A 24,358-nucleotide genomic window follows, 5' to 3' on the forward strand; every position below is an offset into this window, starting at 1 on the left:
ACAGAAATTAGCCGGGCGCAGTGGTGCACACCTGTAATCCCAACTACTCAGGAGGCCGAGGCAGGAGAATCGTTTGAACCTGGGAGGTGGAGGTTGCAGTGAGCCGAGATGGTGCCACTGCACTCTGGCCTGGGAGGTTGCAGTGAGCCGAGATGGTGCCACTGCACTCTGGCCTGGGAGACAGTAAGACTTCATCTCAAAAAAAAAAGAGAGAGAGAAAGATGTTTTTGTATTGACTCGGATTTGAGGAAGAAGCACTGTCTCAAGCTGAGCCCTTCATTTCCGGCTAGCGCTTTGTAGGAAGTTGCTCCGAAAGACCAGCTGGAGCCCTGGTCTGCCAGGCTCAGGAGGGATCAGCGGGTAGGGAGTTTGTTGCTGTATTTTCTCATCTGCCTTGTAACCCAAAAGACAGAAATATCGAACAACCGTGGTCACTCCAGTAGTCATGGCCTGCATGGATTGTCACTGGATGTCACTCGTTCTGCGTTCTTTATCTGGGAGGAATGTGACGCCTAGAGAGGTCCAGTAAGCCAAAGACCACAAAGCTAGAGGAGGTGGCAGAGCCCAAACTCAAGTTCATCTTTATGATGCCTAAACCTACTACATCCCCAAGAATGCTGCACCCCCTCCCCGAGCCAGAGAACGATCAGAACACACCCAAGGATCGGCTCCCATAACTGTTGCAGGGAGGACCCCAAATCCCAGAATCTTGGCTGAGCAACAGCCTGGGACCCAGGCTGATGATCTGTCCTTTAGCATCTAACAGGCACATTGGCCTGTTTCCTGCAGGTATTTTGAAGGCGGCGTCTCATCTGTCTACCTCTGGGATCTGGATCATGGCTTTGCTGGAGTGATCCTCATAAAGAAGGCTGGAGATGGATCAAAGAAGATCAAAGGCTGCTGGGATTCCATCCACGTGGTAGAAGTGCAGGTACCGCCTCCCAGCAGCTGGTGGCCGGGGCCACTAAGTACAGAATCACACCAAACAGTGCCACGCTGCTCTCTAGCAGATGCAGTGAGGGGGATGCTGTGATCTCTGAACCCCTCATTCTGAGAAATGCCTCCAAGCCATTTGGATAAAGATAAGTCAAGATTGCAGTAGTCATTGATGATTGAGTTCCCAAAAGAAATACACAATGACAAATGTCCCTTTAAAAACCAGTTGGGATTTTATAAGAAAGATAATATTGTGAGGCAGGGTGCGGTGGCTCATGCCTGTAATTCCAGCAGTTTGGGAGGCTGAGGCAGGCACATCACTGGAGGTCAGGAGTTCAAGATCAGCCTGGCCAACATGGTGAAACCCCACCTCTACCAAAAACACAAAGAAAATTAGCCAGGCTTAGTGGCAGGTGCCTATAATCCCAGCTACTTGGGAGGCTGAGGCAGGAGCATCGCTTGAACCTGGGAGGTGGAGGCTGCAGTGAGTTGAGATCACACCACTGCACTCCAGCCTGGGTGACAGAGCAATACTTTGTCTCCAATTAAAAAAAAGGTAATATTGTGATAATGACCTAGGAAGGGAGATGTTAGGATGACCCTGAATTCAAGGGGCCACTTCAGGCTCTCCCTCAGCTCAACAGATCTCTGTCTTGTCCTTCCAGGAGAAATCCAGCGGCCGCACTGCCCATTACAAGTTGACCTCCACGGTGATGCTGTGGCTGCAGACCAACAAATCCGGCTCTGGCACCATGAACCTCGGAGGCAGCCTTACCAGACAGGTAGAGTTACCCGCTCATAGCCAGTTGCCAGTGCCCACAGGTGCTGGCCTCAGCGCTGACCTGCAGAGATGAGTGAGCAGGTGCTCTAGGGTAAGCATGTTCAGCCAGCTATAAATCCACCACCTAAGTAGGGCTTTGCAGTTTCAAATGAAAGCTCTCTGGGCTGTGCAAGGTTGCCCATAGCTGCTGGCACTCTGCTGGCCTCCTGCTGAGGGAGGTCAGGTGCTGGCGTGGCTCCTCCTTACTCCTCAGGGCACCACACATCCCCATGCTTCGGCTCATGGTGTGCTGTGAGAAGTGGTGCTTGGCTCTGTTTGCCTTCTCTGTGGCCATGCCCAGCCCATCAGTCAGGTCAGCTCTCTGGGAGCTGCTTACCTGAGCTCAGAGTGTCTGCACCTTGCTGCCCTCAGCCCAGTCCAAGGACCAGCATCAGCATCACCACAGAGCTTGTCAGAAAGGGAGAAATGTCAGACACCCCCCCAGACCTAGCATATCAGGATCTCTGTTTTCACAAAATTCTCCAGGTAATGTGTGTGCACATTGAAATTTAAGACGTGCCCTACTGGATACCTCTCTCTTATCCATCTTTTGTTTGGGTATCTCTAGCAACCCTTCTCCACGACGTTGCTCCCAGGTTCTGTCTAAGGCAAACTTGGACTTGGACTAGAAGGTACTGCCTTCCCTGAGCAAACTTGCCTCCCCTTCTACCTTAGATGCTCTCATAAGCATCTAGGTGGGTTTAAGAACCTTGTGTAAGGATCCATGTTCAGGACCCTTTACATTCCCGTCCCAAGAGAAGGCCTTAATCTTGTGCTGGTGCGGGGCCACAAGATGCTTGGCGTAAAGGGGGAAGAGAAAGCATAGACCAGGTGCACAACTGGGTTTCACAAGGACCCCACTCTGCCTTCGGAGAAGTCGGTATTGGCAGAAACGGCACAGCCTTGGGAGCCTCAGAGGGGCGCCACTTTCTGCAAGGATGCCCTTCCATTCTCGGTTCCAGTAGTCCCTGACTTTCCACTGTGAGAATTCCTTTTAACATCAGAGATATCTTTCAGTAAGATAACTATGCTCTCGATAGCTGTGGATAGAAAACATATGACTGAAAGGATCAGTGTAGTAAATCTCTTTTTTTTTTTTTGAGACGGTGTCTCGCTTTGTCACCCAGGCTGGGATATAGTGGTGTGATCTCGGCTCACTGCAATCTCTGCCTCCCGGGTTCAAGCGATTCTCCTGCTTCAGCCTCCCGAGTAGCTGGGACTACAGGCATGTACCACCACGTCTAGCTCGTTTTTTTGTATTTTTAGTAGAGGTGGGATTTCACCATGTTGCCAGACTGGTCTCGAACTCCTGACCTCAAGTGATCCGCCCACCTTGGCCTCCCAAAGTGCTGGGATTACAGGCATAAGCCAGCACACCCAGCCCAGTGTAGTAAATCTTTTAAGTGAATTTGTATTCTACTAGTTACAACAACACCTACATACTTTTAAAAAATAGTGATGCAAGGTGAATGTCAGCCATCATGCCTGGGAGCCTCCTCCACCTATAGAAGCTCCACTGCCTCTCTTGTGTCCAAAGGGCTGGAGGCCAGAAGGGATGTTGGGGTCCTCTTTTTGGCGTCTGAGCAGGGATATTGCGGTCCCATCCCGGAACTACTCACTAGTGCTGACAGGGCAGCGGGGAGGGGGTGGTGGTTAGCCTTTTTGCATGGAAGTGGACTCCTGTCTTCCAGGGGCCATTAGCTGGGGAGGAGCAGCCAAATCCCCAGACAGCCAGGTTCCCTGCAGCCTGACTCTCCCACATCCTGCCACCTGGGGAGTGGGTGGAAAATCCTGAATCTGTATCCAGAGACTGCTTCCTGCATCACTTACCACTCCAGGCTATTGATAATTCCACCCGGTTTACAGTGACCTGGACAAATATTTAATCCTCAGCCTTCCTAATAGTTTAAGTCAAAGCTGTCAACCCATGGCCAGAGTCTGGTTCCGGCTTGCCGTGAGCAGTGTCTCCTGCCAAGCTCAACCCAGGCCTGATGAGTGCCTGTCCTCAGCACACCTTGGCCAGGGCTTCAGACCTTGTTTGCATTGCCTTTTGCTCTAGGGGCTTTAATGAGGAAATTCATGCTCTGCCATCATTCTAATGGCTGATCACATCATTCATTTGAGGTGCATTAAAGCTGGGGCTGGGTTCCAATGTAAGTAACTGCAGAAGGGGGAGGGATTGCAACGAGGTAGACAAATCTGAGTTAATGATGCACAGCTTCTGAGCAAACAGGGGAAGTGAGGGTTGCAGAGCTTGGCTACGGGTCCCAGAGGAGCCTTGGAAGAATGCCTGTGCTTGCTTGGGTGGGAGGCGAAGGGTTCCGGGAGAGGTGAGCGGATCGGTGGTAGCATGAACACGCATGGTTTGCCAGCTGTCCCCTTGGATTAGATCGTGACCAAGGTCAGGTTATTCTCGTTTAACAGGTGAGGAAACTGAGGTTCAAACTTAAATAATTTGCCCATATAACTTAACCAGTAAGAAGCAAAGCCAGGATGTGAACCCAGATTTGCCTGGTGAGAAAAAAATATGCTACTTCCTACCACACCACAGCTGTTGTGGTCTCGATTCATCCTCTGTGCCTGCCATTCGGCGACTGCTAAATAAACTGTCAGATGGAAGTGCATGGAGCAGTCAGCTCGGTGTAGACAGCACTGTCTCAGCAGCCGGAGTGAGCAGCTGCAGTGGACCTGTGGCCTCAGAAGCAAGCGGGACCAACCCTGCAGAGCCCCACATGGGGTCAGGGCTCCCTAGGCGTGTGCTGAGCCGTGCTGCCCTCTGGGCCCCTCTTGCAGGTGTGCCTTTGTCTTTCAGGATGGTCTCCTGCTGGCAGCCACTGGGCCACTGGGGTGCATTCACTGCTCGAGGCTGTCAGGGGGGCTTCGAGGTTTCTAGGGAGTCCAGGGATCTGATGGGATCTGCGTTTCCAGAAGGTGGTTCTGCCCGTGGGCTTGGGGGATGGGTGGTCAGAGGGAAGCTGTTAGAGTCATTCAGGAGAGAGATGACAAGGGCCTGGCTCAGGCAACCCTGGGAGGGTTGGAGGGGACAGCCCTGCAGCAGAGAGGTCAGTGAAGACGCTAGCGTCCATCTGAGGCAGGAGGTGGCAAGGGCGGAAACAGAGAAGGGCAGGGGAAGAAGGGCAGGCTGGGAGGCATTCTGGAGTGGAGTGGGCAGGGGCTGGACGACCAAGATGTGAGATGGGCGTCAGATGAGAGTCCCCTCACTCGAGTTCCTCCTTACACAGTCCTCACAGCAACCTGGACCTGAGTTTTTCCTCTGGAAACTTGGCCTCATCCAGGTCACCCACGCTCACATGCCCTTGCCCCACATGTCAGGAAGGAAGGCTGCTTGGTTTTGGAGCCATCTCCCCAGGCCCACAGTGCCAGGCCCTAGCCCCAAGAGCCATCCCAGCCAGCATCAGCACCCTCAGCAAGGCCCCGTGGGTCCCCAGCTTTCCCAGGGTCCTGTGGCCCAGCCTGCCTCACCCCGGCAGCAGTAGCTGCCCTTCTGTGTGTGTGGTCCTGGGGGCACCCTCATCTTCCTGTTTCCCACGGCCCATCTGGAGAAGGCCGCCAGCTTCGGCTTGCTGGCATCTCACAGGGGTCCCTTCCGTGGGCACATCAGGGTATGCCCTGGGCCCACTCATATCCCAGTGTAAGTGGCTGATGGTAGGCCAGTGACCGGGGCGGAGTGCCACTCTCCTGGGCACGTGTGACAGAGGTGGAGGGCCTGAGCTGCGCCTGCCTGCCAGCCAGACCACAGCCAGACTGAGCGGCGCTGCCTCCACCCAGCCCTACCTCCGCCATTTTACCTTTTATTTCTCCCACCTCCAACCACCAAAAGATGTTTCTCAGGGACGTCAACTGGAAGACAAGGTAAATAGCTAGTCTTCTAGCAGATTCCCGCGGCAGTGGGACCGTCGGAGGGAAGGTGAGCCACAAGCCAGCCAGATCGTACCTTCCTGCCAAGACTTGCCGACACGTGTGAGGAAAGGCGGGCAGAAAGTACCCTCTAGCACACTGCCACGTGGGCCCCCGTGGGAGGGTTATAGAGCAAGTGAAAAACGGTTGCAAGCCCCCAGTTCCAAAAGGTTGCAGAGGAAGTTGCACTGAGAGGTCACTTCTTCTGTGTGACAGCAGAGACGTGGGAAAGAGGCGAAACTGTAAATCTCTGGAAAGAGATCCAAGGTTTCCCATCCGGGGAAGGGCCTGCAGATGTTCGTTTGATATTTTCTCAGCTTCTAAATATTTAGAAACGAAGGTGGAATGTTTTGTTGAGTGGGGAGATCAGGCGGGTCACTGGCTAGTGAGCCCTCTCTCCCCACTCAGCAGTAGACACCCCCAATATATCTTGAGGCAGTAAAACTGCGGCAGAGGCACTTGCCTGTGTATCCTAGCAGGAACATCCTCTTTGACTCGTGTTTGGCAGTTAGGCCAGGCAGTATATTTTTGTCACGGGGAAGAAGCCCATTGCCCTTCCAGATGCAGGGAACAAAGGGTGGGCTGGGCCCAGCTTGGCAGTTCCAGGAGTGCACGCTCGCTGGGGAGGCCTGGCTGCAGCTGCACGCATGCTCCTCGTGTCCCATGGGGTTGCCTGGGTTCGAGGGTGGAGATGCTTGAGCAGCACAGCTTCGAGGGGCGGCTGGGTTTTTGTCAGATGACCTTGGGTGGAGTGACCAGCGCCTGGCTGAGAAGGAAAGCTGGCCTGAGACAGGCTCCCCACAGCCATCCCATGCTGTGAAGGACGGAAACAGGAGAGGAAGGGACTGGAGATCCCTGGCAGGAGGTGGCTGAGGCAGGGATGGACCCTGCTCAGGTTTTCTGAGCCCTGGATTGTGGTTTGTCCTTCAGTTTTCTGGTAAAAGATGTAGATGAAATTGAGCCAGCAGAGAGATCTCATAAAAGGAAGCAGGTTTCAGGATCACCCAGACCTTGGTTCGGATCCTAACCTGGGAAATTTCCAGCTCTGTGGCCTAGACAGACCTCCCCCTCTTTGAAGCTCAGTGTTGATAGTGCTCATTTTCAAAGATAATAGTTCCAGCACTTTGAGACGCTGAGGCAAGAAGATTGCTTGGCTCCGGGTTCGAGATCAACCTGGACAACAGTTGCCCTGCTCCCCACCCTTTCCCCCTCCCAAAAAACCAAAAAGTTATCCGGGTGGGGCGGCACCTGTGGTCTCAGCTTCTTGGGAGGCAGGGATGGGAGGATCACTTGAGCCCAGGAGTTTGAGGTTATAGTGAGCTATGATTGCACCGTTGCTTTCCAGCCTGGACAGCAGAGCAAGACCCTATCTCTAAAAAACATAGTAAACAAATTTTATTTAAAAAAAAAAAATTGGGCGCAGTGGCTCATGCCTGTAATCTCAGCACTTTGGGAGGCTGAGGCAGGTATATCACGAGGCAGATGGCTCACAAGGTCAAGAGTTCAAGATCAGCCTGACCAACATGGTGAAACCCCATCTCTACTAAAAATATAAAAATTAGCTGGGCGTGGTGGCGGGCACCTGTAATCCCAGCTACTCAGGAGGCTAAGGCAGGAGAATCACTTGAACCCGGGAGGCAGAGGTTGCAGTGAGCTGATATCGTGCCACTGCACTCTATCCTGGGTGACAGAGCGAGACTCCATCTCAAAAATAAAGGAAAGATCATTGTAAAGTAGAAATAAAAAACTATTTTTACACACAGTTTTATGCTCAATAAATAATAACTTTGCCAGGCGCGGTGACTCATGCCTGTAATCCCAACACTGGGAGGCCAAGGCGGGCAGATCACTTGAGCTCAAGAGTTTGAGACCAGCCTGGGCAACAAAGTAAGACCCCGTCTCTACAAAAAATACAGAAATTAGCCAGGTGAGGCAGCATGTACCTGTAGTCCCAGCTATTCAGGAGGCTGAGGTGGGAGGATGGCCTGAACCTGGGAGGCAGAGGTTGCAGTGTGCCATGATAACAACACTGCACTCCAGCCTAGGCAACACAACTAGACCCTGTCTCAAAAATAAAAATACAAACAATAACTTTTACTGCTACTGCCACATATCTTGCAAGGAGAGACTTTTAGAACATGTACAATTCTAGATTCAAAATTTTCCTAACCTGGGCAACCCTAACTTTCCCTGGGAAGCCGTCTGACCACCATCGTCTGGCCTGGCTGCACACCGGCTCCTGGCCTCCGACCCACAGCACAGTGTGGTGACCAGGAGGACACCAGAGGCCAGAAGAGGCCTGGGGATGGAGCTGTGCTTTGACAGTCGGCGAGAGCTGCCATTCTGGCAGGCCCCGCTCTAGGCCTTTTGTGTACATTTGTTTATTTAGTGCGAGGTGAAGGCAAGGAAATGGAGGCCTGGTCCAGGCCCTTTCCTCTCGGGCTGGAGCACAGGAGCTGGGGGACCTCAGAGCTGTTGAGTGGGGCCCCCTTAGGGGTCCTGCGCCCTCTGGGTCCTGCTAGAAGATGCCGTGTGGCAGTGGGAGGTGTAATATAGCCCCTCTGGGGGAAAGGCTTCCGGCTTCCAAACGCTTGCCTGTGTTAGGGCCATGGGGAGGGGGAGAGGTGCCTGCTGGGGACACGCGGGCCAGGCTCTGGCTTCAAACTCTATTGGAACCACCTTGTGGAACATCTGTGCAGCCACAGCACATAAAAATGTTTTCCTTCTGGCAGCCACTTTTATAAGGATGTAATAATATATGCAGTGCACAAATGGTTCTATTTTTGGTGGGTTGATATTGCCAGCGAGCTGACCCTGACCAGGTGTGGAGGGGAGTGAGCAGGGGTGGGTGAGGGGGCTGTGGAAATATGGCCTGGTGCGCCGAGCCCTGTGCCCCTCACTCCCCAGGTGCCTTTCTCCTTCCCTCCCCAGCCCCTGCGTGGCCATTTACGTGGGCTCAGCCTCCCTACCACGGGCTGAGGCCCCCTGAGTTCTGGGGAATCAGTCTGCTCCTGGGGACAGTGCTGCACACTGCAAGCCTTCTCCACCCAACCTCTTCTACCTTTGGTGGCCATGGGGTTTGGCCTGTTTGTTGGAAGATGGCTCTTGATTCTGAAACACAAAGATAGGAACGAAGAGGCCCAAATTGCTGATGTGACTGGACTTGCCCAGATGACCCAGGACCTTTGCTGACGGCCCAGGCCTCACTTTGGGCTGTTGGTGCCCATTTAAAATGGGGCCCACAGTGAGCCCCAAACCCTCATTCCTTCCCTAGGGTGGCCGGGAAGCTGCCGTCCACATGGAGCTGGGGAGGAGGAGAGACTCTGATTTGCTGGAAGGACCTCATTCATTTCCATCCGACCCCTAGGCTTCTCTGCCCGCAGAGCTGACTCCACCCAGCCCCGAGCCTGGGCACAGTAACCACCTCCACATCGGGGAGAGCACACAGTCCCTGGGGGCCGGCATGCAAAAGTTCTTTCTGAAGATGGGTGGATGGAGCCCCCTCCCTCCTGAGGGTGCGCCCCAGCTCCTGTTCAGCAGACAGCCCACCCCATCATCTTGGCACCAGGGTTTTGCTAGTGGCAGATAAAGGTGATGTTCCAGCAGATGCTCCAGTGCTGCCACGGGTGGCGTGTTTATTAGACCCGAAATGAGAACTGTCAGTCTCAAGTTCATGGGCACTCACTACTCCTGTTTTATGGAGACCCCCTGGAGTCTGAGGGTCGAGATTCCTCAGGATGACTCACCAGAGTGTGCCAGGACAGATGGGAGCAGAGAAGCCGGTCTTTCTAGCATTTCTCTCCCTTTTCCACTAGCCCTCAGCAAAACAGTCTTGCCAGAACCAGGTGTCTGTTTTTCTGCAGAGATTTACTGTTACGACTTGGGAGGCAGCAGGTTCTGGACTGTTGCCCTCACCTAGACCCCCTCCTTGTCAGATGCCATCCGCTTTCTCAGACTCGTCGGTCTCCTGGATCACATTACTTTGTGAGCAGATGCCTGTCAGGGACAGCTCTATCAGAACAGACCGAGTCTAGCCCAGTGAGCCATGATGTTCTCTCACTGCTCGGTCCCCACTCTGCCATCCGCAGCGACATAGGCTGGATCTGTTCCCCCTGGAAGACAGCAGGCCTTCAGAGCCCTGCCAGATTCTCTTGGGTCTCCCCTAACCCACACACATCTCCCCCCTGCCCCCCCAAGGCCTGGATAGCCCTAGTTGTTTTCCATTTCTTGGTGTCAGGGTGTTCAGACCTTTTAAGCAGATGAACTCTAACTCATTCAAAACTTTTAAAACCCAGTGCCTTAGCAGGATACAGTGGCACGCGCCTATAGTTCCAGTTGTGTGGGGGGGTTGCAGGAGTTCCTGTCCAGCCTGGGCAACGTAGCAAGACCTTGTCTCTTAAAAAAAAAAAAAAAAAAATGCCCTAAACTGAATCCAGCCCTGCAGATGTAGCCAGGCCAGGACAGAACAGAGGGGAACCACTGCCTTCTCAAGCAAGCGGTGGGACCTGGCAGCTGCAGTGTCTTCATCATGCGATGGGATGGGAACGCCTCCCCTTATCTGGGCACAAGGAATACTGTCATTTATGCACCTTAAAGTTGCACCAAAGCTTTCCTAGTAGCCACATCTCGTCCTTGTCAAGCTTGAAATTATCTAAAAACCACAAGTCTCTTCATAGGAACTGTTTGCAAGTCAGCAGTTCTCCATTTTGTACTCCATGAAATGCACCCTTAAGCCTAAATATCTGACTTGAATTTGCCCCGGCACATTTAACTGGCATGGTGAAGTAGGAAGAGCAAAGGCGTTGGAATCTAACAGTGATTCTTGCATCTTTAAGCTTCAGTTTCCTTCTGTAGCTAGCCCAGGTTTCCGGGTTCTGTATTAACCCTGTGACCATCTAAACCCTTGACACAGTCGATAGGAAGCTGGTCATTCTCTCAGCTGGGCCTTTACTTAAGTCCTGGACAAACAAGTTGACCAAGGGCATGCAAAGACTGCCACAGGGTGCCCCATAATATATGCAGTGCACAAATCGTTCTATTTTTGGTGGGTCGGTATTGCCAGTGAGCTGACCCTGACCAGGTGTGGAGGGGAGTGGGCAGGGGTGGGCGACGGGGCTGTGGAACTGTGGCCGGGGTCCCCACCCCTATCGGCAGAGGCTGCATCCTCCCCTTCCTCTCAGCCACAGCTGCAGGATGGTAGACGAGAACTTGCCAGAAGGATGCAACCCTATTTAAGTAGTTGTGTTTTCTCCCAGCCCAGCATCCCCACCGAAACAGGAAAAGAAGTATTCTCATGCAGGGCTTGTTCATAGTGAGCCTGGCTGGCTCCTCGTGATCTCTGACTTTAAAATGTGCCAGCAGATAATTTTAATGATCCCATCAAAAATTGTTGTCTGGATCAGTTTCAAGCGTTTCCTTGCAGAGGCCATTCTTCCTTTTTTTTTTTTTTTTTTTTTTTTTGAGGCAGAGTCTCGCTCTGTCGCCCAGGCTGGAGTGCAGTGGCCAGATCTCGGCTCACTGCAAGCTCCGCCTCCCGGATTTACTCCATTCTCCTGCCTCAGCCTCCCGAGTAACTGGGACTACAGGCGCCCGCCACCTCGCCTGGCTAGTTTTTTGTAATTTTTAGTAGAGACGGGGTTTCACTGTGTTAGCCAGGATGGTCTCGATCTCCTGACCTTGTGATCCGCCCGTCTCGGCCTCCCAAAGTGCTGGGATTACAGGCTTGAGCCACCACGCCCAGCCCATTCTTCGTTTTTTGACAAAAGTCGGGTCCGCCAGGTGCAGTGGCTCACACCTGTAATCCCAGCACTTTGGGAGGCCGAGGCAGGTATATCACCTGAGGTCAGAAGTTCAAGACCAGCCTGGCCAACATGGCAAAACCCCATCTCTACTAAAAATAAAAAAAATTAAAAAAAGGAAAGCCAAGCGTGTTGGGGGGCACCTGTAATCCCAGCTACTGGGGAGGCTGTGGCAGGAGAATCACTTGAACCCGGGAGGCAGAGGTTGCGGTGAGCCGAGATTTCGCCATTGCGCTCCAGCCTGGGCAACAAGAGTGAAACTCCGTCTCGAAAAGAAAAAAAAAATAGACAAAAGTCAGGTCAGCCACTGCTGCCCTGGGTGTCAAAGATTGCAGTCACAGGTCAGGTCTGCCCCGACCCTGCAAGCCTGGTTGTTTAAAGTGACTTGGTTCTTTCCTGCCCTCTGCTCACCCCCTTAACCAGGTTGGTTCCACCTTTCGCAGCCTGAAAGTCAATCTCCCTGATGAGGAGAAGTAGAAATAGGTGAGAAGCAACAGAGCCCGTACCCTCTGAGACAGGCTCTCCCCCCAGCCTCCACCCGTCTCCTGGTTCCAAAGAGAGGAACCCGCCTTTTGCTGGTTTTTCTTCTATGGGCCTGAACTCATTTTGAACTCTACCCTTTCTGATGCTGTTCTTTTCTTCTTCTTTCTTTATTTCAGCTTCCACATTTTATTTCAACAACATCGGTCATGGTAGCTACAGATTCTTTCTTTCAGTGTAGTAACGTCGAGCATTTATGTGCCTAGCACTCTTCCAGGCACCCTGTGAGTTATGAGACAGGCACATCTCTCCTTAAAGAATTTATATTCTTGTCAGGGAAATAAGGCTTCAGATAAGAAAAAATTGGGAGGAAAGTGCCGAATTCCTTCTTCCCTAACCTGCCTTCATTTCCTCCCTCCTCCAAGTGGAGATGATTGGGTCAGAGCCAGTTCTTCCTGGGCATGGGAAGAGGAGATGGGGCTTGAGTGCTGCCGCCCCCCTCAGCACCTCAGTCTGTATTGAGACTGTCACTCAAACTCCCCTCACAGAGTAGAACAAACGGGCCCTGGCGCGAGGAAGGGTTTGACCCAGGCTCTGCCATTGCCACCTGCATGACTAGGGTGAGCCACTGAATCCCTGTGGCCTGGAGTCTCCGTCAGAGGTTGTCTGTCCTTCCCCGCGAGATCGCAGCAGATGACACCCCAAAGCCACCATTCGGGAGTGTCAGGGCGCAGCAGCAGTCCGGGAGCTTCCCCTGAAGTGTGAGGCCCTGAACCCGGGGTGGACGGCCTGTCCTGGGCCTGCCAGTGGAGGCCTGAAGACAAACCGAGCGAGTCTTCTCCAGTTGGCTCGGGTGACCCGGTGTCTGTCAAGAGCCTCTGCCTTTGCCCTCCCTGCTGTGGCTCTGGGCATCTGCCTGCTCTACCATGGGCAGCAGCAAAATGTTCTCCCTTGAAAGTGGGGGCCCTGGGCTTCTGCCGGCTGGGCTCTTTATGGTCTGAAACTGAAGTAGGTTTGTGCTTCAGTTCCCAGGCTGCAAAAGTGGCCTTGTCACACCTACAGCTGGCTCCACGGTGGGAACAATAGGCTCTTTGCAGACCGTGGAGATGGGCTGGGCTGTCTGCCGTTCTCAGAAAGCCCCAACTTTCTCTGACTTGGAATGTTTCTGTCTTTTGCAGATGGAGAAAGATGAAACTGTGGGTGACTGCTCCCCACACATAGCCAACATCGGGCGCCTGGTAGAGGTGAGTGGCCGGGGCTTCTGGCTGGCTCCTGTGCTGGCCCACGGCAGTGACACTGCACCCCCGGCACCGCTGTGCTGGCCCCCTTCTCTGCTGCTTTCTCCCAGCTCCACAGCAGCCGGCAGAGCGCTGTTTGGATTTTACCTTGGCCTCATATTTTCGGAGCTTCTGATTTGGATGCCAGCAGGCTGTGGCTTCAGGGCCACCTCCTGCTCCTCCCCCCGACCCGGGCTCCCAGAAGACTCTGCTCAGGCGCTGGCTCTGGGGCACACTAGGTCTTGTCTCCCCTGATCGCCTGGGTGTGAACAGGGCCCTGCGCTGGGAGAGGAAGCAGATCCCAGAAATGCCAGTGGGCCCTGGCGTGGCTTCAGTTGCGGCTGCCTTGGCCCTCCTGTCACCACGTTGTTTGGGAAGGCAGGGAGGTGCTCTCCGGTTTCACAGAATTGTTCACAAAATTAGTGGGGAGTCTGAGGGGTGGTGATGTGGTTTAGACCAGCTCCCAGGCATGGGCAGAGTTGGCCGCCAATACCTGGGTACTGGCTTCCTCCCTTCCTGAGGACAGGAAGGCGCCTGGAGCACAGATGGCAGGTGGGGTCTTGGCAGCCTGGAGCTCGCTCACCCGTGCCCCAGAGCAGGTGTGTGCCGCCCTCCAGTGGCCACAATGGGGACTGCAGGGCTGGCGGGTGGAGAGAGGGCATTGGCCTCAGGGTTGCTGACCGACCTCCCTTCCAGGACATGGAAAATAAAATCAGAAGTACGCTGAACGAGATCTACTTTGGAAAAACAAAGGATATCGTCAATGGGCTGAGGTAATGTACCAGAAAGCACACGCTTTAGAAGCAGAAAGAGGGATTTGAACCCTGGCTCTGCCAGTTACTAGCTGTGTGGTCTTGGGCCTCGGTTTTCTCATTTTCAGGCTGCAGTGTCCCTCTTCTAGGATGATCATTATGGTGATTTTGGAAAGTAAAGTCCTGGTGTGTCATCTGCACTCTCAGTAGCAGCTGTCGGTCCCTACCTGTACTGTTTGTTTTCTGGGGCACGTTCACCCTAGCAGCCATTGGTACCCTTGCCCCCAGAGCCTCCTCAGGCCTGCAGTTTGTCAGTCCCCACTCAAAAATCTGCCCAGCCCCTCCAGCCTGGTCCTAGGGGAGCCATGACACTACATCCCAGGCAGCCCGGCCGCCTCTGGCTGGCCTGCTTTCCGAGACAGCAGAGCACAATGTGCAGGCAGGGCCCTCAGCCCGGGCCTTCTCAGGGGGCCCCCAGCCTCTCTGATGTCCTCTGCCAGGGCTCTGCTACTAGTGGCCAATGTCCTGCACCGTCCCACCTCATGCCCTCGTCTCTGCAGTGTCAGCCTGAACAAAAGCTGGGGGCTCTTTGGACCCTCCAGGTCCATGGTGGACAGAGCAGGAGGCAGGCCTCTGACAGGCCAGAGCCCAGCTGGGGGCAGTAGACAGCTGTGGAGTGAGCACTGGCCTTGGAGTCAGGAGGCTGGGATCTCCCCTAAGCTCTGTCATCCTGAGCTGTGTGGCCTCTGGCACTCCTCGAAGAGGCCCTTGTCCGATGGAGGAGGCAGGGTCGGCTGAGATGGTGAATCTAGAACACGCTCTGCAGTCCAGCAGCACCATGTGAGTCGGGCCATGCTATGCCCTTAGCAGCCAGCCCTCTCACCCACTGCTGTGACGTAGCTCTCACAGCCCAGCCCAGAGAGGCAGGTTGCAGTTCTGTTGCTGCACCAGCTCATGGACTGGGGTGGGTGACAGATTTCAGTTGCCTGCTCTACAGTTTTAAAACAGAGGAGTCCTCCTCTTTGGACCCTGGTCTTCTGATCTCCTGCCCACCTGGGGGAGGTTTGGTCTTCATGACCTGTGACAGGGTCAGAGCCCAGTGTTAGGCCTGCCACCTGCAGCCACTGCCCAATACACCAAGCGCACTTTCCCACCCAGCCAACCTACACAGTCCCCAGGCAGTGGCTGGGAAGTGGGGGAGAGAAGCGGAAGAGCCTATGGGTGGTGGTGGCGAGCCCCTGAAAACCACGGCCACCAGCGTGGGCCTCTGCAGGGGTGATACCACTCTACAGCCCAGAGCCGCCACGGCACCCCCCTTCCGCCTCGTGGGTCTCCCTGAATTTCCTCCTCAGCTGTGGCCCCCTGCGTTCCTGGCTTCTCGGGGTTCTGTTCCCTCCTACTCCACTCATCTTGAACACTCTCTGTAGATCTATTGATGCTATCCCTGACAACCAAAAGTTTAAGCAGTTGCAGAGGGAGCTCTCTCAAGTGCTGACCCAGCGCCAGATCTACATCCAGCCTGATAATTAAGCCGATCCAGGTACCCTGCCTGAGAGCCGTGAGACCCTCCCCACTAAAACAGGACTCACCAACCCGCCGAGACCCTGCCGGTCCGGCTGCTGCTGCGCGGCCATTTAAAACACCACTAACCCCCACGTGTGCTCCCGGCCGGTGCGCAGCCACATTCCCGTGTAGCCGCGGCCCCGTGTAACACGGCACCTATCACGTGTGTGCGCTTTCCACTCTGGGCGGAGGTTGGGTGTGGGGAAGACGGCTGATTTTTTGGCTTTTACTTCTGAAAAAGCCCAGGCCAAGGGACGGATGCTGCCTCTCCAGCAGCAGCCCCTTGTGTGCACCGGCCTGACTGTCCCCAGGGCAGGGGTCTGCCTGCCGTCCACTCCCCATGCTTCAGAGGAGCCTCTGATGCTGGTGCAGGGATCTCAGAAGCCAAATAAGCCCCCTGCTTAGCGGCACATTGGCTGTCCAGGGCTAGCTGGCTTGGAAGGGGTGACCTCACGCTCTGATCTCTGAGTCTCTGGGGTTGGAGGGCAGAGTCAGGGCTGGACTCCACCCAGGCCGGCCCCGATGCTCTGCTGGAGCTGCCTGGACGCCCAGTGCAGACTCGGCCTCAACCAGCATAACCTTCCGCCCCTAACGAGCTGCAGCTGTTCCTTTAAACAGGTTCCGCGGATGGAAAGGAAAATAGTCTTGCTTGTTGGTAATGGCCAAGAACCATGACTTGAGCTTGTGACAGATCCAGATGTAGGGAAGGAGGCAGCATCCCTGGAGAGCAGGAGGGAAACTTGTCTGTAAAAGAAGGCATTTGGAACCCTGCCAGCTGGGGCTGCAGAGTCCAGGTCCAGGGGCTCCACACTGAAGGCCCACCCCAGAAGGGGTGCAGCAGGCTTTCCAAGGTGGAGGTGGGGGTCAGGCACTTAGAAAACCAGGCGGAGCTGCTTTTCCGAGGCCATGGGACTTAAGTGCACCAGTCTAGTCTGTGTGTGCCAACTTAAGGCCCAAGACTCCGGTCAGCCTCACAGTGGGGCCATCAGGCATTTCCATCGTGGCACTGAGAAAAAACCCTTTTGAAGGTACACTGTGGTGGTGCAGTTACCTGGCCGCCCACTGGGGGCGTCCTGGCGTAGAAACCCTGACAGCCAGGTCTGCTCAGGAAGACTCCGCCCTCCCACAGAGGCGAGCTCTGTCTCCAAGCGCTGATTCCAGGGTGCTTGGCCGTGACCTTCCCAAGCTCTGTCCCTTAAATGAGCCCCCTGCTCCTTCCGCCTTCCACCATTTCACTTCTAACTTCCTGTGTCTAACTTGATTCTGGCTCTGGAACTTTCTCCTTTGTGCAGCCCAGCCAAGACCTGATGGGCTTGGCTCTTCCTTCCCAGAAGAGCCAGTGACCACCCAGGCTAGGGGTCTTGTGCGCTGCTGCTTTGCCCACCGCATCTCCTGCTGGCCATGTTGACCTCCCGCTGTGAGCTTGGCAAGAAGCCCCTGGGGAATCGGCTGAGATTTGGAGCCTGAGGGTCGTGAGGGCTGATGCCTTTGGCCGCCGCAGAGCCAGGGACAGTCCTGGGAAGATACTCAGAAACGTGTAGTTCCCCAGCATGAACCAAATGTCTGCGTTTCTCCTGGGAGTTTTTTCAGTTGTATGCAGCTTGCTTCCAGGTCTTGTCTATGGCACCTGCTGAGTATTTTGAGGGCTCTTCCTGTGACTTGTAGGGATTCAGTAGCCAGAACTCAATCTGGGTGCTGTTGCTTCTCCTGGGCCCTGCTTCACTTCTATTTACCCATTTTTGCATTTGGGGACTGATTTTTCTGTTCTTCCTTCCCATGGTTGGTGTGAATCAAACGTGAGAGTCCAGCTGAGTGCACCCTCTGTAGCACTCTTGGGCAGCCCTCTACCCACTCTTTCCACTGCTTCTAAACTGTTATAAAACCCACATTTAGGAAGTCATTGCCTAACCAATATGTTGGGTAAATTTGACAAAATGATCAAAGAATTGCTAGCGGGCATTCCTCTGGGCCTCAGTTTCCGGATCTGTAAATTGGATTGATAGCTTTTTTTTTTTTAAAGCCTTGACTTTGCTCTTTTTTGTTGTTGTTGTAGAGATGGGGTCTCACTGTGTTGCCCAGGCTGGTCTCGAACTCCTGGCCTTAAATGATCCTCCCGCCTTGGCCTTCCAAAGTGCTGGGATTATAGGCTTGAGCCACCACATCTGGCTGGGTTGATAGTTGAGACTACCCCAGGATGCCCATAAGAATTAAATGAGATAATATATGTGAAAGGCGTTTTGTAGACTATGAAATCTCCACAAGCCTTCATTGTTTCTGGCTTTGTTGATGAGTGTCCCCACACATACGTGAATGCAGTCACCTTGAACGTTTCCCCACAAATCCAGAATTTGACAGCAGGGATCCCAGGGGCACTTGGCTCTCCTGTGCCGCCCTTTGCAGTCCAGGCTGAGGGGTTTTCTGGGCCAAGTTAACAGCGGGTGGTACCTCACAGCAGAGGCCTGAAGCACCTGCTGCGTGAGCCTTGAACACGGTGTGCTCAGAAACAGAGACACTGGTTCCTACCCACTCCCAGGGCTGGGAGAACGCTGCACCTTGCACTTGTGGGGTGAGGAATGAGGCTCTCCTGCTGGGCAGGGCCTGGGCAAGGGGGAAGCTTTTCTAGAGGAACCCACATGGCCCCAGAGCCCTCACGTCTTAGCCCCTGGCCTGAGTCCCCAGCCAGCAACCCAGGGTAGCTGTTCTGAAGCAGAGGGACTTTGTTCCATTGTGCTTGGAAGCCCAGAAGCCACTTTGTGGCTTAGGGTGACATGGGGATCTACACACAGAGGAGTGAACTTAGGGTTCTAGTGACTATGGCCGGGTCACCGGTGGCCAGGGGCAGAGATGAGCACCTGTCCATGTAAGCCATATGCCACCCCCACAGGGCCTGGCAAGGTGCAGAGGGTGCAGGTCTCGGCCATGTGCCCCTTCACCCCTCTCTGAGAGGGGCAGATGCCCAGCCCAGTGACCCAGAGCCTCACCCCAGGAGGTGGGTCCATGCAGCAAACCAGCCAGGCACTGGCATGGTGGCCCCCAGGCCCCCACCGCCTCACCAATCCCTGTTCAATCTGCTGATAACGCCTTTCCTCCCTTGCAGGTCTGTGCAGACTTTTGCAGACAAATCAAAACAAGAAGCTCTGAAGAATGACCTGGTGGAGGCTTTGAAGAGAAAGCAGCAATGCTAAACCTCTGCTTCATGCTAACCAGACACGCCGTGCACTCGTTAGGTTCCTTTCTTAGAAAACTCGTTTTCTGCTCCCTCCCCTCGTCCCTTCCCTCCCCGACAGGTCACATAACAGCTGCATCATTGACTGCACAGCGCCATCTCTCCCTGAGAATAAAGCCGATAGCCACCCTCCTCCGGCTCCGAGCCTGCTTCCGCCACACCTCGCTCTCAGCTCTCTCCACATTTCCATAGAGACCATGTGGTTTTTGTTCTCCCGGGCCCCTGTCTTCCTCCCCGTCCCCCCATTTATAGGCATAAAATCCACTGTCGGCCAGCCTCCCTTCCCTCCCACCTTTTTGTTACATTGGTGTAAAAAATGTAAAACAAAAAAATTTTATGAACTAACTGTGGTGTGTGAAAGAGAGAAGAAAAACTGGAAATCTTATTCCGTGTGTGTTTGGGAGTTGCTTGGGGTTGGGGGTCATGGGGACAGGGGACAGCTCTGGGAGCAGAGGTGGCCCTCGGTGCCGTCCTGCGCAGACTCGCCCGTCCCACGGAGGCCGCAGGGTGGGGGCTGGGGGGGCCGCCGACCGTTCCGCTCTTCCGGCCAGGTGCTTTTCTGTCAATTTCTATGGAATGCAAAAGGAGGTTTTTGTTTTATTTTGTTTTTTTGTAAAGCTTAAGAAAAAAAATCTACATCTTATACTTGAGCCTCCATACTTAAAAAAAAAAGAAAAAAAATTAATAAAAAAGAAACTGGGACGCAGTTAGCGCTGGCCTTCTGTGTTCCTTCTCGCCGGCCTCACTTTCCAAGCGCGTGTGGCTGCGCGCTGGCTCCAAGCGGGGACGTGTGTGGGCCCTGCTCACAGCAGCAAAGAAGTGTTCGGTCCCCAGCCCTGCTGCCCTGAAAACACACCGGGCATGTGATGAGGTGCAGGGTCCCTGTCCCCTTCCGCTCTCTGCTGTTGGAGGCCACAGGCACCAGCAAACACTGTGCTCTGGTGCTGCCCCACACGCCTCCCACCGCCTTCCCACTGTGCTTAGTGCAAATGTGAGGCAGCCGAGGCTCAGTTGCAGTAATTCAGCCAAGGCCGCACAGAGCACAGAGCCAGAGTCTGCCTTCTCCCCTCCAAAATGCCCCAGGGAAGATCTGAAGCAAATCTCAAAGTCCCTGCCGAGACCACCCCCGGTCTGTCCGTGGCCAATCAGCGGGCTCCACATCCTGGCCAGCCCATCTGTTTGAGGTCCCCGGCTCCTGGGTCTGATGCAGCACCTTTTTTTTTTTTTTTTTTTTGAGACGGAGTTTCACTCTTGTTGCACAGGCTGGAGTGCAATGGCACAATCTCGGCTCACCGCAACCTCCGCTCCCGGGTTCAAGCGATTCTTCTGCCTCAGCCTCCTCAGTGGCTGGCATTACAGGCATGTGCCACCACGGCCAGCTAATTTTGTATTTGTAGTAGAGATGGGGTTTCTCTATGTTGGTCAGGCTGGTCTCGAACTCCCGATCTCAGGTGACCCGCCCGCCTCAGCCTCCCAAAGTGCTGGGATTACAGGCGTGAGCCACCGCGCCCGGCCGATGCAGTATCTTTATGGAGTGCAAGTACCATGGCATATAGAGAGCAGAGAAGCCCCTGCCCCCTGAGTTCCTAGTGCCAGGCGGAGAACACAAGCAGGCTCCAGCCATGGGCCATGAGGAGACGCACCCAGCGAGCCATTCCCCATGGGCACACGGATGCTGCAGCCTCCGGGGTCATGTTAGCAAGGTGCCTGGCACACAGAAGGGGCTGGGAAAGCAAACATTTTGCTTTTCATTTTCTTTCATGCTAAAGTTTTATCCAGGACCATCAATGTAGGGACAGGGGCCACTGCAGTGGGGTCTTGCGGATGGGGGGAGAGAGAGAGAGAGAGCTCAACTCTGAGTTCAGCAGCATGGGCAGCTGGGGATTAAAGCTGAGGAGCAGGGCAGGGCAGTGGGTGGAAAATGACTCAGAAGAAGTCTCAGGGGTCAGGGGCCTTCTGGCCAAACACCCCTAACAAGATTCTTGCTGAAGACAGGCCAGGGTGACCAGACATCACCTGGGGGCAGGGATGGAAGATGAGGCCAGGTGCAGTGGCTCACGCCTACAATCCCAGCACTTTAGGAGACCAAGTTGGGAGGATCGCTTGAGCCCAGAGGTTCAAGACTAACCTGGGCAACACAGACTCCATCTCTACAAAAAACACAAAAATTAGCCAGGCGTGGTGGTGTGCACCTGTGGTCCCAGCTACTTGGGAGGCTGAGTTGGGAGGATCACTTGAACCTGGGAGGTTGAGGTTGCAGTGAGCCGACATCGTACCACTGTACTCCAGCCTGGAAGACAGTGAGTCCTATCTCAAAAAAAAGAAAAAAAAACGTCACGGATGGGCGTTCTTGTAAAATTGACTTAGCAAGGGATTGCTGAAACTGGGTTTTACAAGGGCACACAGGTGGACCTGGGGGAAGGTTCAGGAGCCTAAGTAAAGTTTGGCCGAGCAAATAATCTTTGTCAGTGTCACTTCAAGAAGAAACTGGACAAATGGAAAATACCTCTCCTTGGACACATCGGAGGAACTGAGGTCGCAAGGAAAACAGCCGCCCTGAAGTCAGTGAGACAGGCACACCCGGAGAGTCACAGCAGAGGTCACCAGGCCGGGAGCTCCTGTGCACGCCAGTGGCAATTCGCAGAACTGCTGAGGTGGAGTGAACTGACTCACCTGAGAGTGACCCCTGGAGACTCAGGACCGCTCTCCTCTCAGGGCATTTCCCTTCAGGAAACCAACCAGCTGCTCCTTGAGCTGTCGCCTTCATCAGCCGTACAATCCTGGGACCAAAAATCATGCTTGAAACCCAGAATTGTGACTGTGATGTATGCCAGGCCTGATCTTGCTCTGCTATCTGGAATTGTCCACAGGGGCCCTCACTACCAGTAGGGCTTTTTTTGTTTGTTTTTGTAGAGACAGGGTCTCACCCTGTTGCCCAGGCTAGTCTCAAACTCCTGGCTTCAAGTGATCCCCCCACCTTGGTCTTCCAAAGTGCTAGGATTACAGGTGTCAACCACCACGCCCAGCCCTCATTGCTAGTGTTGTTCTGTTTTGTTTTATGATGGAGTCTTGCTCTGTCACCAAGGCTGTACTGCAATGGCGTGATCTCGGCTCACTGCAACCTCCACTTCCCAGGTTCAAGTGATTCTCCTGCCCCAGCCTCCCGAATAGCTGGGACTACAGGTGCCCGCTACCACACCCAGCTAATTTTTGTATTTTTAGTAGAGGCAGGGTTTCGTCATGTTGGCCAGACTGGTCTCTAACTCCTGGAATTACAGGTGTGAGCCACCACACCCAGCCCTCACTGCTAGTGTTTTGATGCTAAAGTCAGCTGGTGAGATTGGGGACAGTGGGCCTCAAGGGTGTGTTTTGGAACCCTCTCCCACCTCCTGGCCATGCCTTTCCCTGCTCATTCCTTGGCTGCCTGGTGGGGAAAGCTCTGGGATCCAGCAGGGCACCTCAGGCATCCCTGAGAAGAGAACAAAGGCGTATGGGAGTCCCTGGGGCTCGTGGGCTGCAGGCGACAGACTCCTGGGGTTTGGCAGCAGCAGAGCTGTCCCCCACCCCAAGGGCTCACTAGATGCTTCCTGGAGGTCCCCTTGGTGCCAATGAACAGAAGGGGAGGCAGCATTGGTGAGGGTCTCTCCAGGGCTGAGGGCCCTAAGTGAGTAATCCAGGGGGTTCCCTGTCTCTCTGAAGCCCTTTCATTCCTCCCTTGCTTGGCCTTAACAAATCAGCCTCCGGAGCCGTTTTTTGTTGTTGTTCGTTTGAGATGGAGTTTCGCTCTGTCGTCCAGGCTGGAGTGCAGTGGTGCAATCTCGGCCCACCTCAACCTCTGCCTTCTGGGTTCAAGCAATTCTTCTGCCTTAGCCTCCCAAGTAGCTGGGACTACAGGCATGCGCCACCACTCCCGACTAATTTTTGTATTTTTAGTAGAGTGAGTGTTTCACCATATTGGCCAGGCTGGTCTCAAACTCCTGACCTCGTGATCTGCCCGCCTCAGCCTCCCAAAGTGCTGGGATTACAGGCGTGAGCCACGGTGCCCGGCCTTTTCCTTTCTTTTGAGACAGGGTCTCACGCTGTCACTCAGACTGGAGTGCAGTGGTCTTACTGCAGTCTTGAACTCCTGAGCTCAAATGCACCTCCCGCCTTGGCCTCTCAAAGTGCTGGGATTGCAGGTGTGAGCCACTGCGCGTAGACTGAAGCCTTTCCTGAGGTTCTCCTGGGGCCCCAGTTTCAAGACTCCTAGTCTCCAAGATTTTCTCCTGCATTCAGGTAACTTCCTAGGTGACTGCTTTGTGGCAGGCCCTGGGCTAGTCATGCCTGAGGGTGTGGCACTCTCTCAGCAGGTGAGGTGGAGCAGGCATTGTGGATTTTACTAGGTGGGACAGCTCCTCTTGTTCTGGTGCCAAACCACCTCCATGGCACCTCGGCACAATGCACTCAGGACCTTCCCTCCTCCCCTGTGCGTGATCCACACTGGGCCAGAAGACGTTCTGTCTTGGCCAGGTGTGGTGGCTCACGCCTGTAATCCTAACACTTTGGGAGGCCGAGGCAGGTGGATAACTTGAGCCCAGGAGTTCGAGACCAGCTTGGGCAACATAGCAAAACCCCATCTCTGCTAAAAATACAAAAATTAGCCAGGTGTGGTGATGCCCGTCTGTGATCCCAGCTAGATCGGGAGGCTGAGGCACGAGAATCACTTGAACCCAGGAGGCAAAGGTTGCAGTGAGCCATGATTATGCCACTGCACTCCAGCCTGGCAAACACATCACGGCTGTCTCAAAAAAAGAAAAAAAAAAGTATGCTTCATTTCAAATAGTATAAGTTAAAGACTGTAAATTAAATATCATGTAAGTTAAATATGATAAAACATTTCAATTTATATTTTTCTCGGTAAAACCTTGCAAGATGTCACTATATTCTCATTACCCATAGCTTCCTATCCGAATCTTAATACTCAATGGCACATTTGATATTTTTTCAAATGGCTTTATTGAGATATAATTCGTATACCACACAATTCTGTAGTTCTGTGGTTGCTGGTTACACCCACCAGACTGAGGGCTCCCCGAGGGTCGGTGCCTCAGCTTTCCCTTCACTTACTTATTCACCGAACATTGAGCACCTACTGAGTACTGGGGTTACGATGGCAAACGGGGGACAGTCTCTGCCTACTGTTTGGTGGGGGTGGAGTACTTAGTAACCGTCGTCATTATTGAGTGGTTACCTATGCTGGGCACAGTGCTGCTACTGGGTGACTGTGTCCCCAGGGCTGTCCCAGGCTGGGGGCCTGAAGCAGTAGTTATCAGCTGAACTGAGTTAATCCACAGTGGAAGGTAACCCACTCCCTGCCTTAGGGCAAATGCTGAGCAGATCCAGGTTTTCCTGTTTTGTTGTTGGGTTTTTTTGTTCGTTCGTTTGTTTTTGAGACACGGTCTCTGTCACCCGGGCGGGAGAGCAGTGGTGCTCTCTCAACTCACTGCAGCCTTGACCTCCAGGGTCCAAACAGTCCTCCCACCTTCCCACCTCAGCCTCCCAGGTAGCTGGGTCTACAGGTGCACACCACCACGCTCAGCTAAAGCTTT

At 54.0% G+C, this 24,358-nt stretch overlaps 1 protein-coding gene and 1 pseudogene across 2 annotated transcripts in view; both read left to right on the plus strand.

The window, feature by feature from the left end:
* Positions 1-19,476, plus strand: part of CAPZB (capping actin protein of muscle Z-line subunit beta) — a 145,664-nt gene extending 126,188 nt beyond the window's left edge. Inside the window, exons 5-10 of one of the 2 annotated variants that reach the window (XM_073007765.1) lie at positions 790-931; positions 1,602-1,718; positions 13,131-13,196; positions 13,926-14,002; positions 15,409-15,521; positions 18,642-19,476. In XM_073007765.1, the coding sequence (XP_072863866.1) occupies positions 790-931; positions 1,602-1,718; positions 13,131-13,196; positions 13,926-14,002; positions 15,409-15,511 (505 nt within the window). In that variant the 3' untranslated portion in view covers positions 15,512-15,521; positions 18,642-19,476. The remainder of the gene's footprint in view (positions 1-789; positions 932-1,601; positions 1,719-13,130; positions 13,197-13,925; positions 14,003-15,408; positions 15,522-18,641) is intronic. The other variant, XM_007980259.3, reaches the window with a different exon arrangement.
* Positions 4,394-5,743, plus strand: LOC103225476 (uncharacterized; annotated as a pseudogene).
* Positions 19,477-24,358: the final 4,882 nt, after the last annotated feature.

Source organism: Chlorocebus sabaeus, chromosome 20, assembly GCF_047675955.1.
Source record: "Chlorocebus sabaeus isolate Y175 chromosome 20, mChlSab1.0.hap1, whole genome shotgun sequence".
In the NCBI taxonomy this organism is placed as follows: Eukaryota; Metazoa; Chordata; class Mammalia; order Primates; family Cercopithecidae; genus Chlorocebus; species Chlorocebus sabaeus.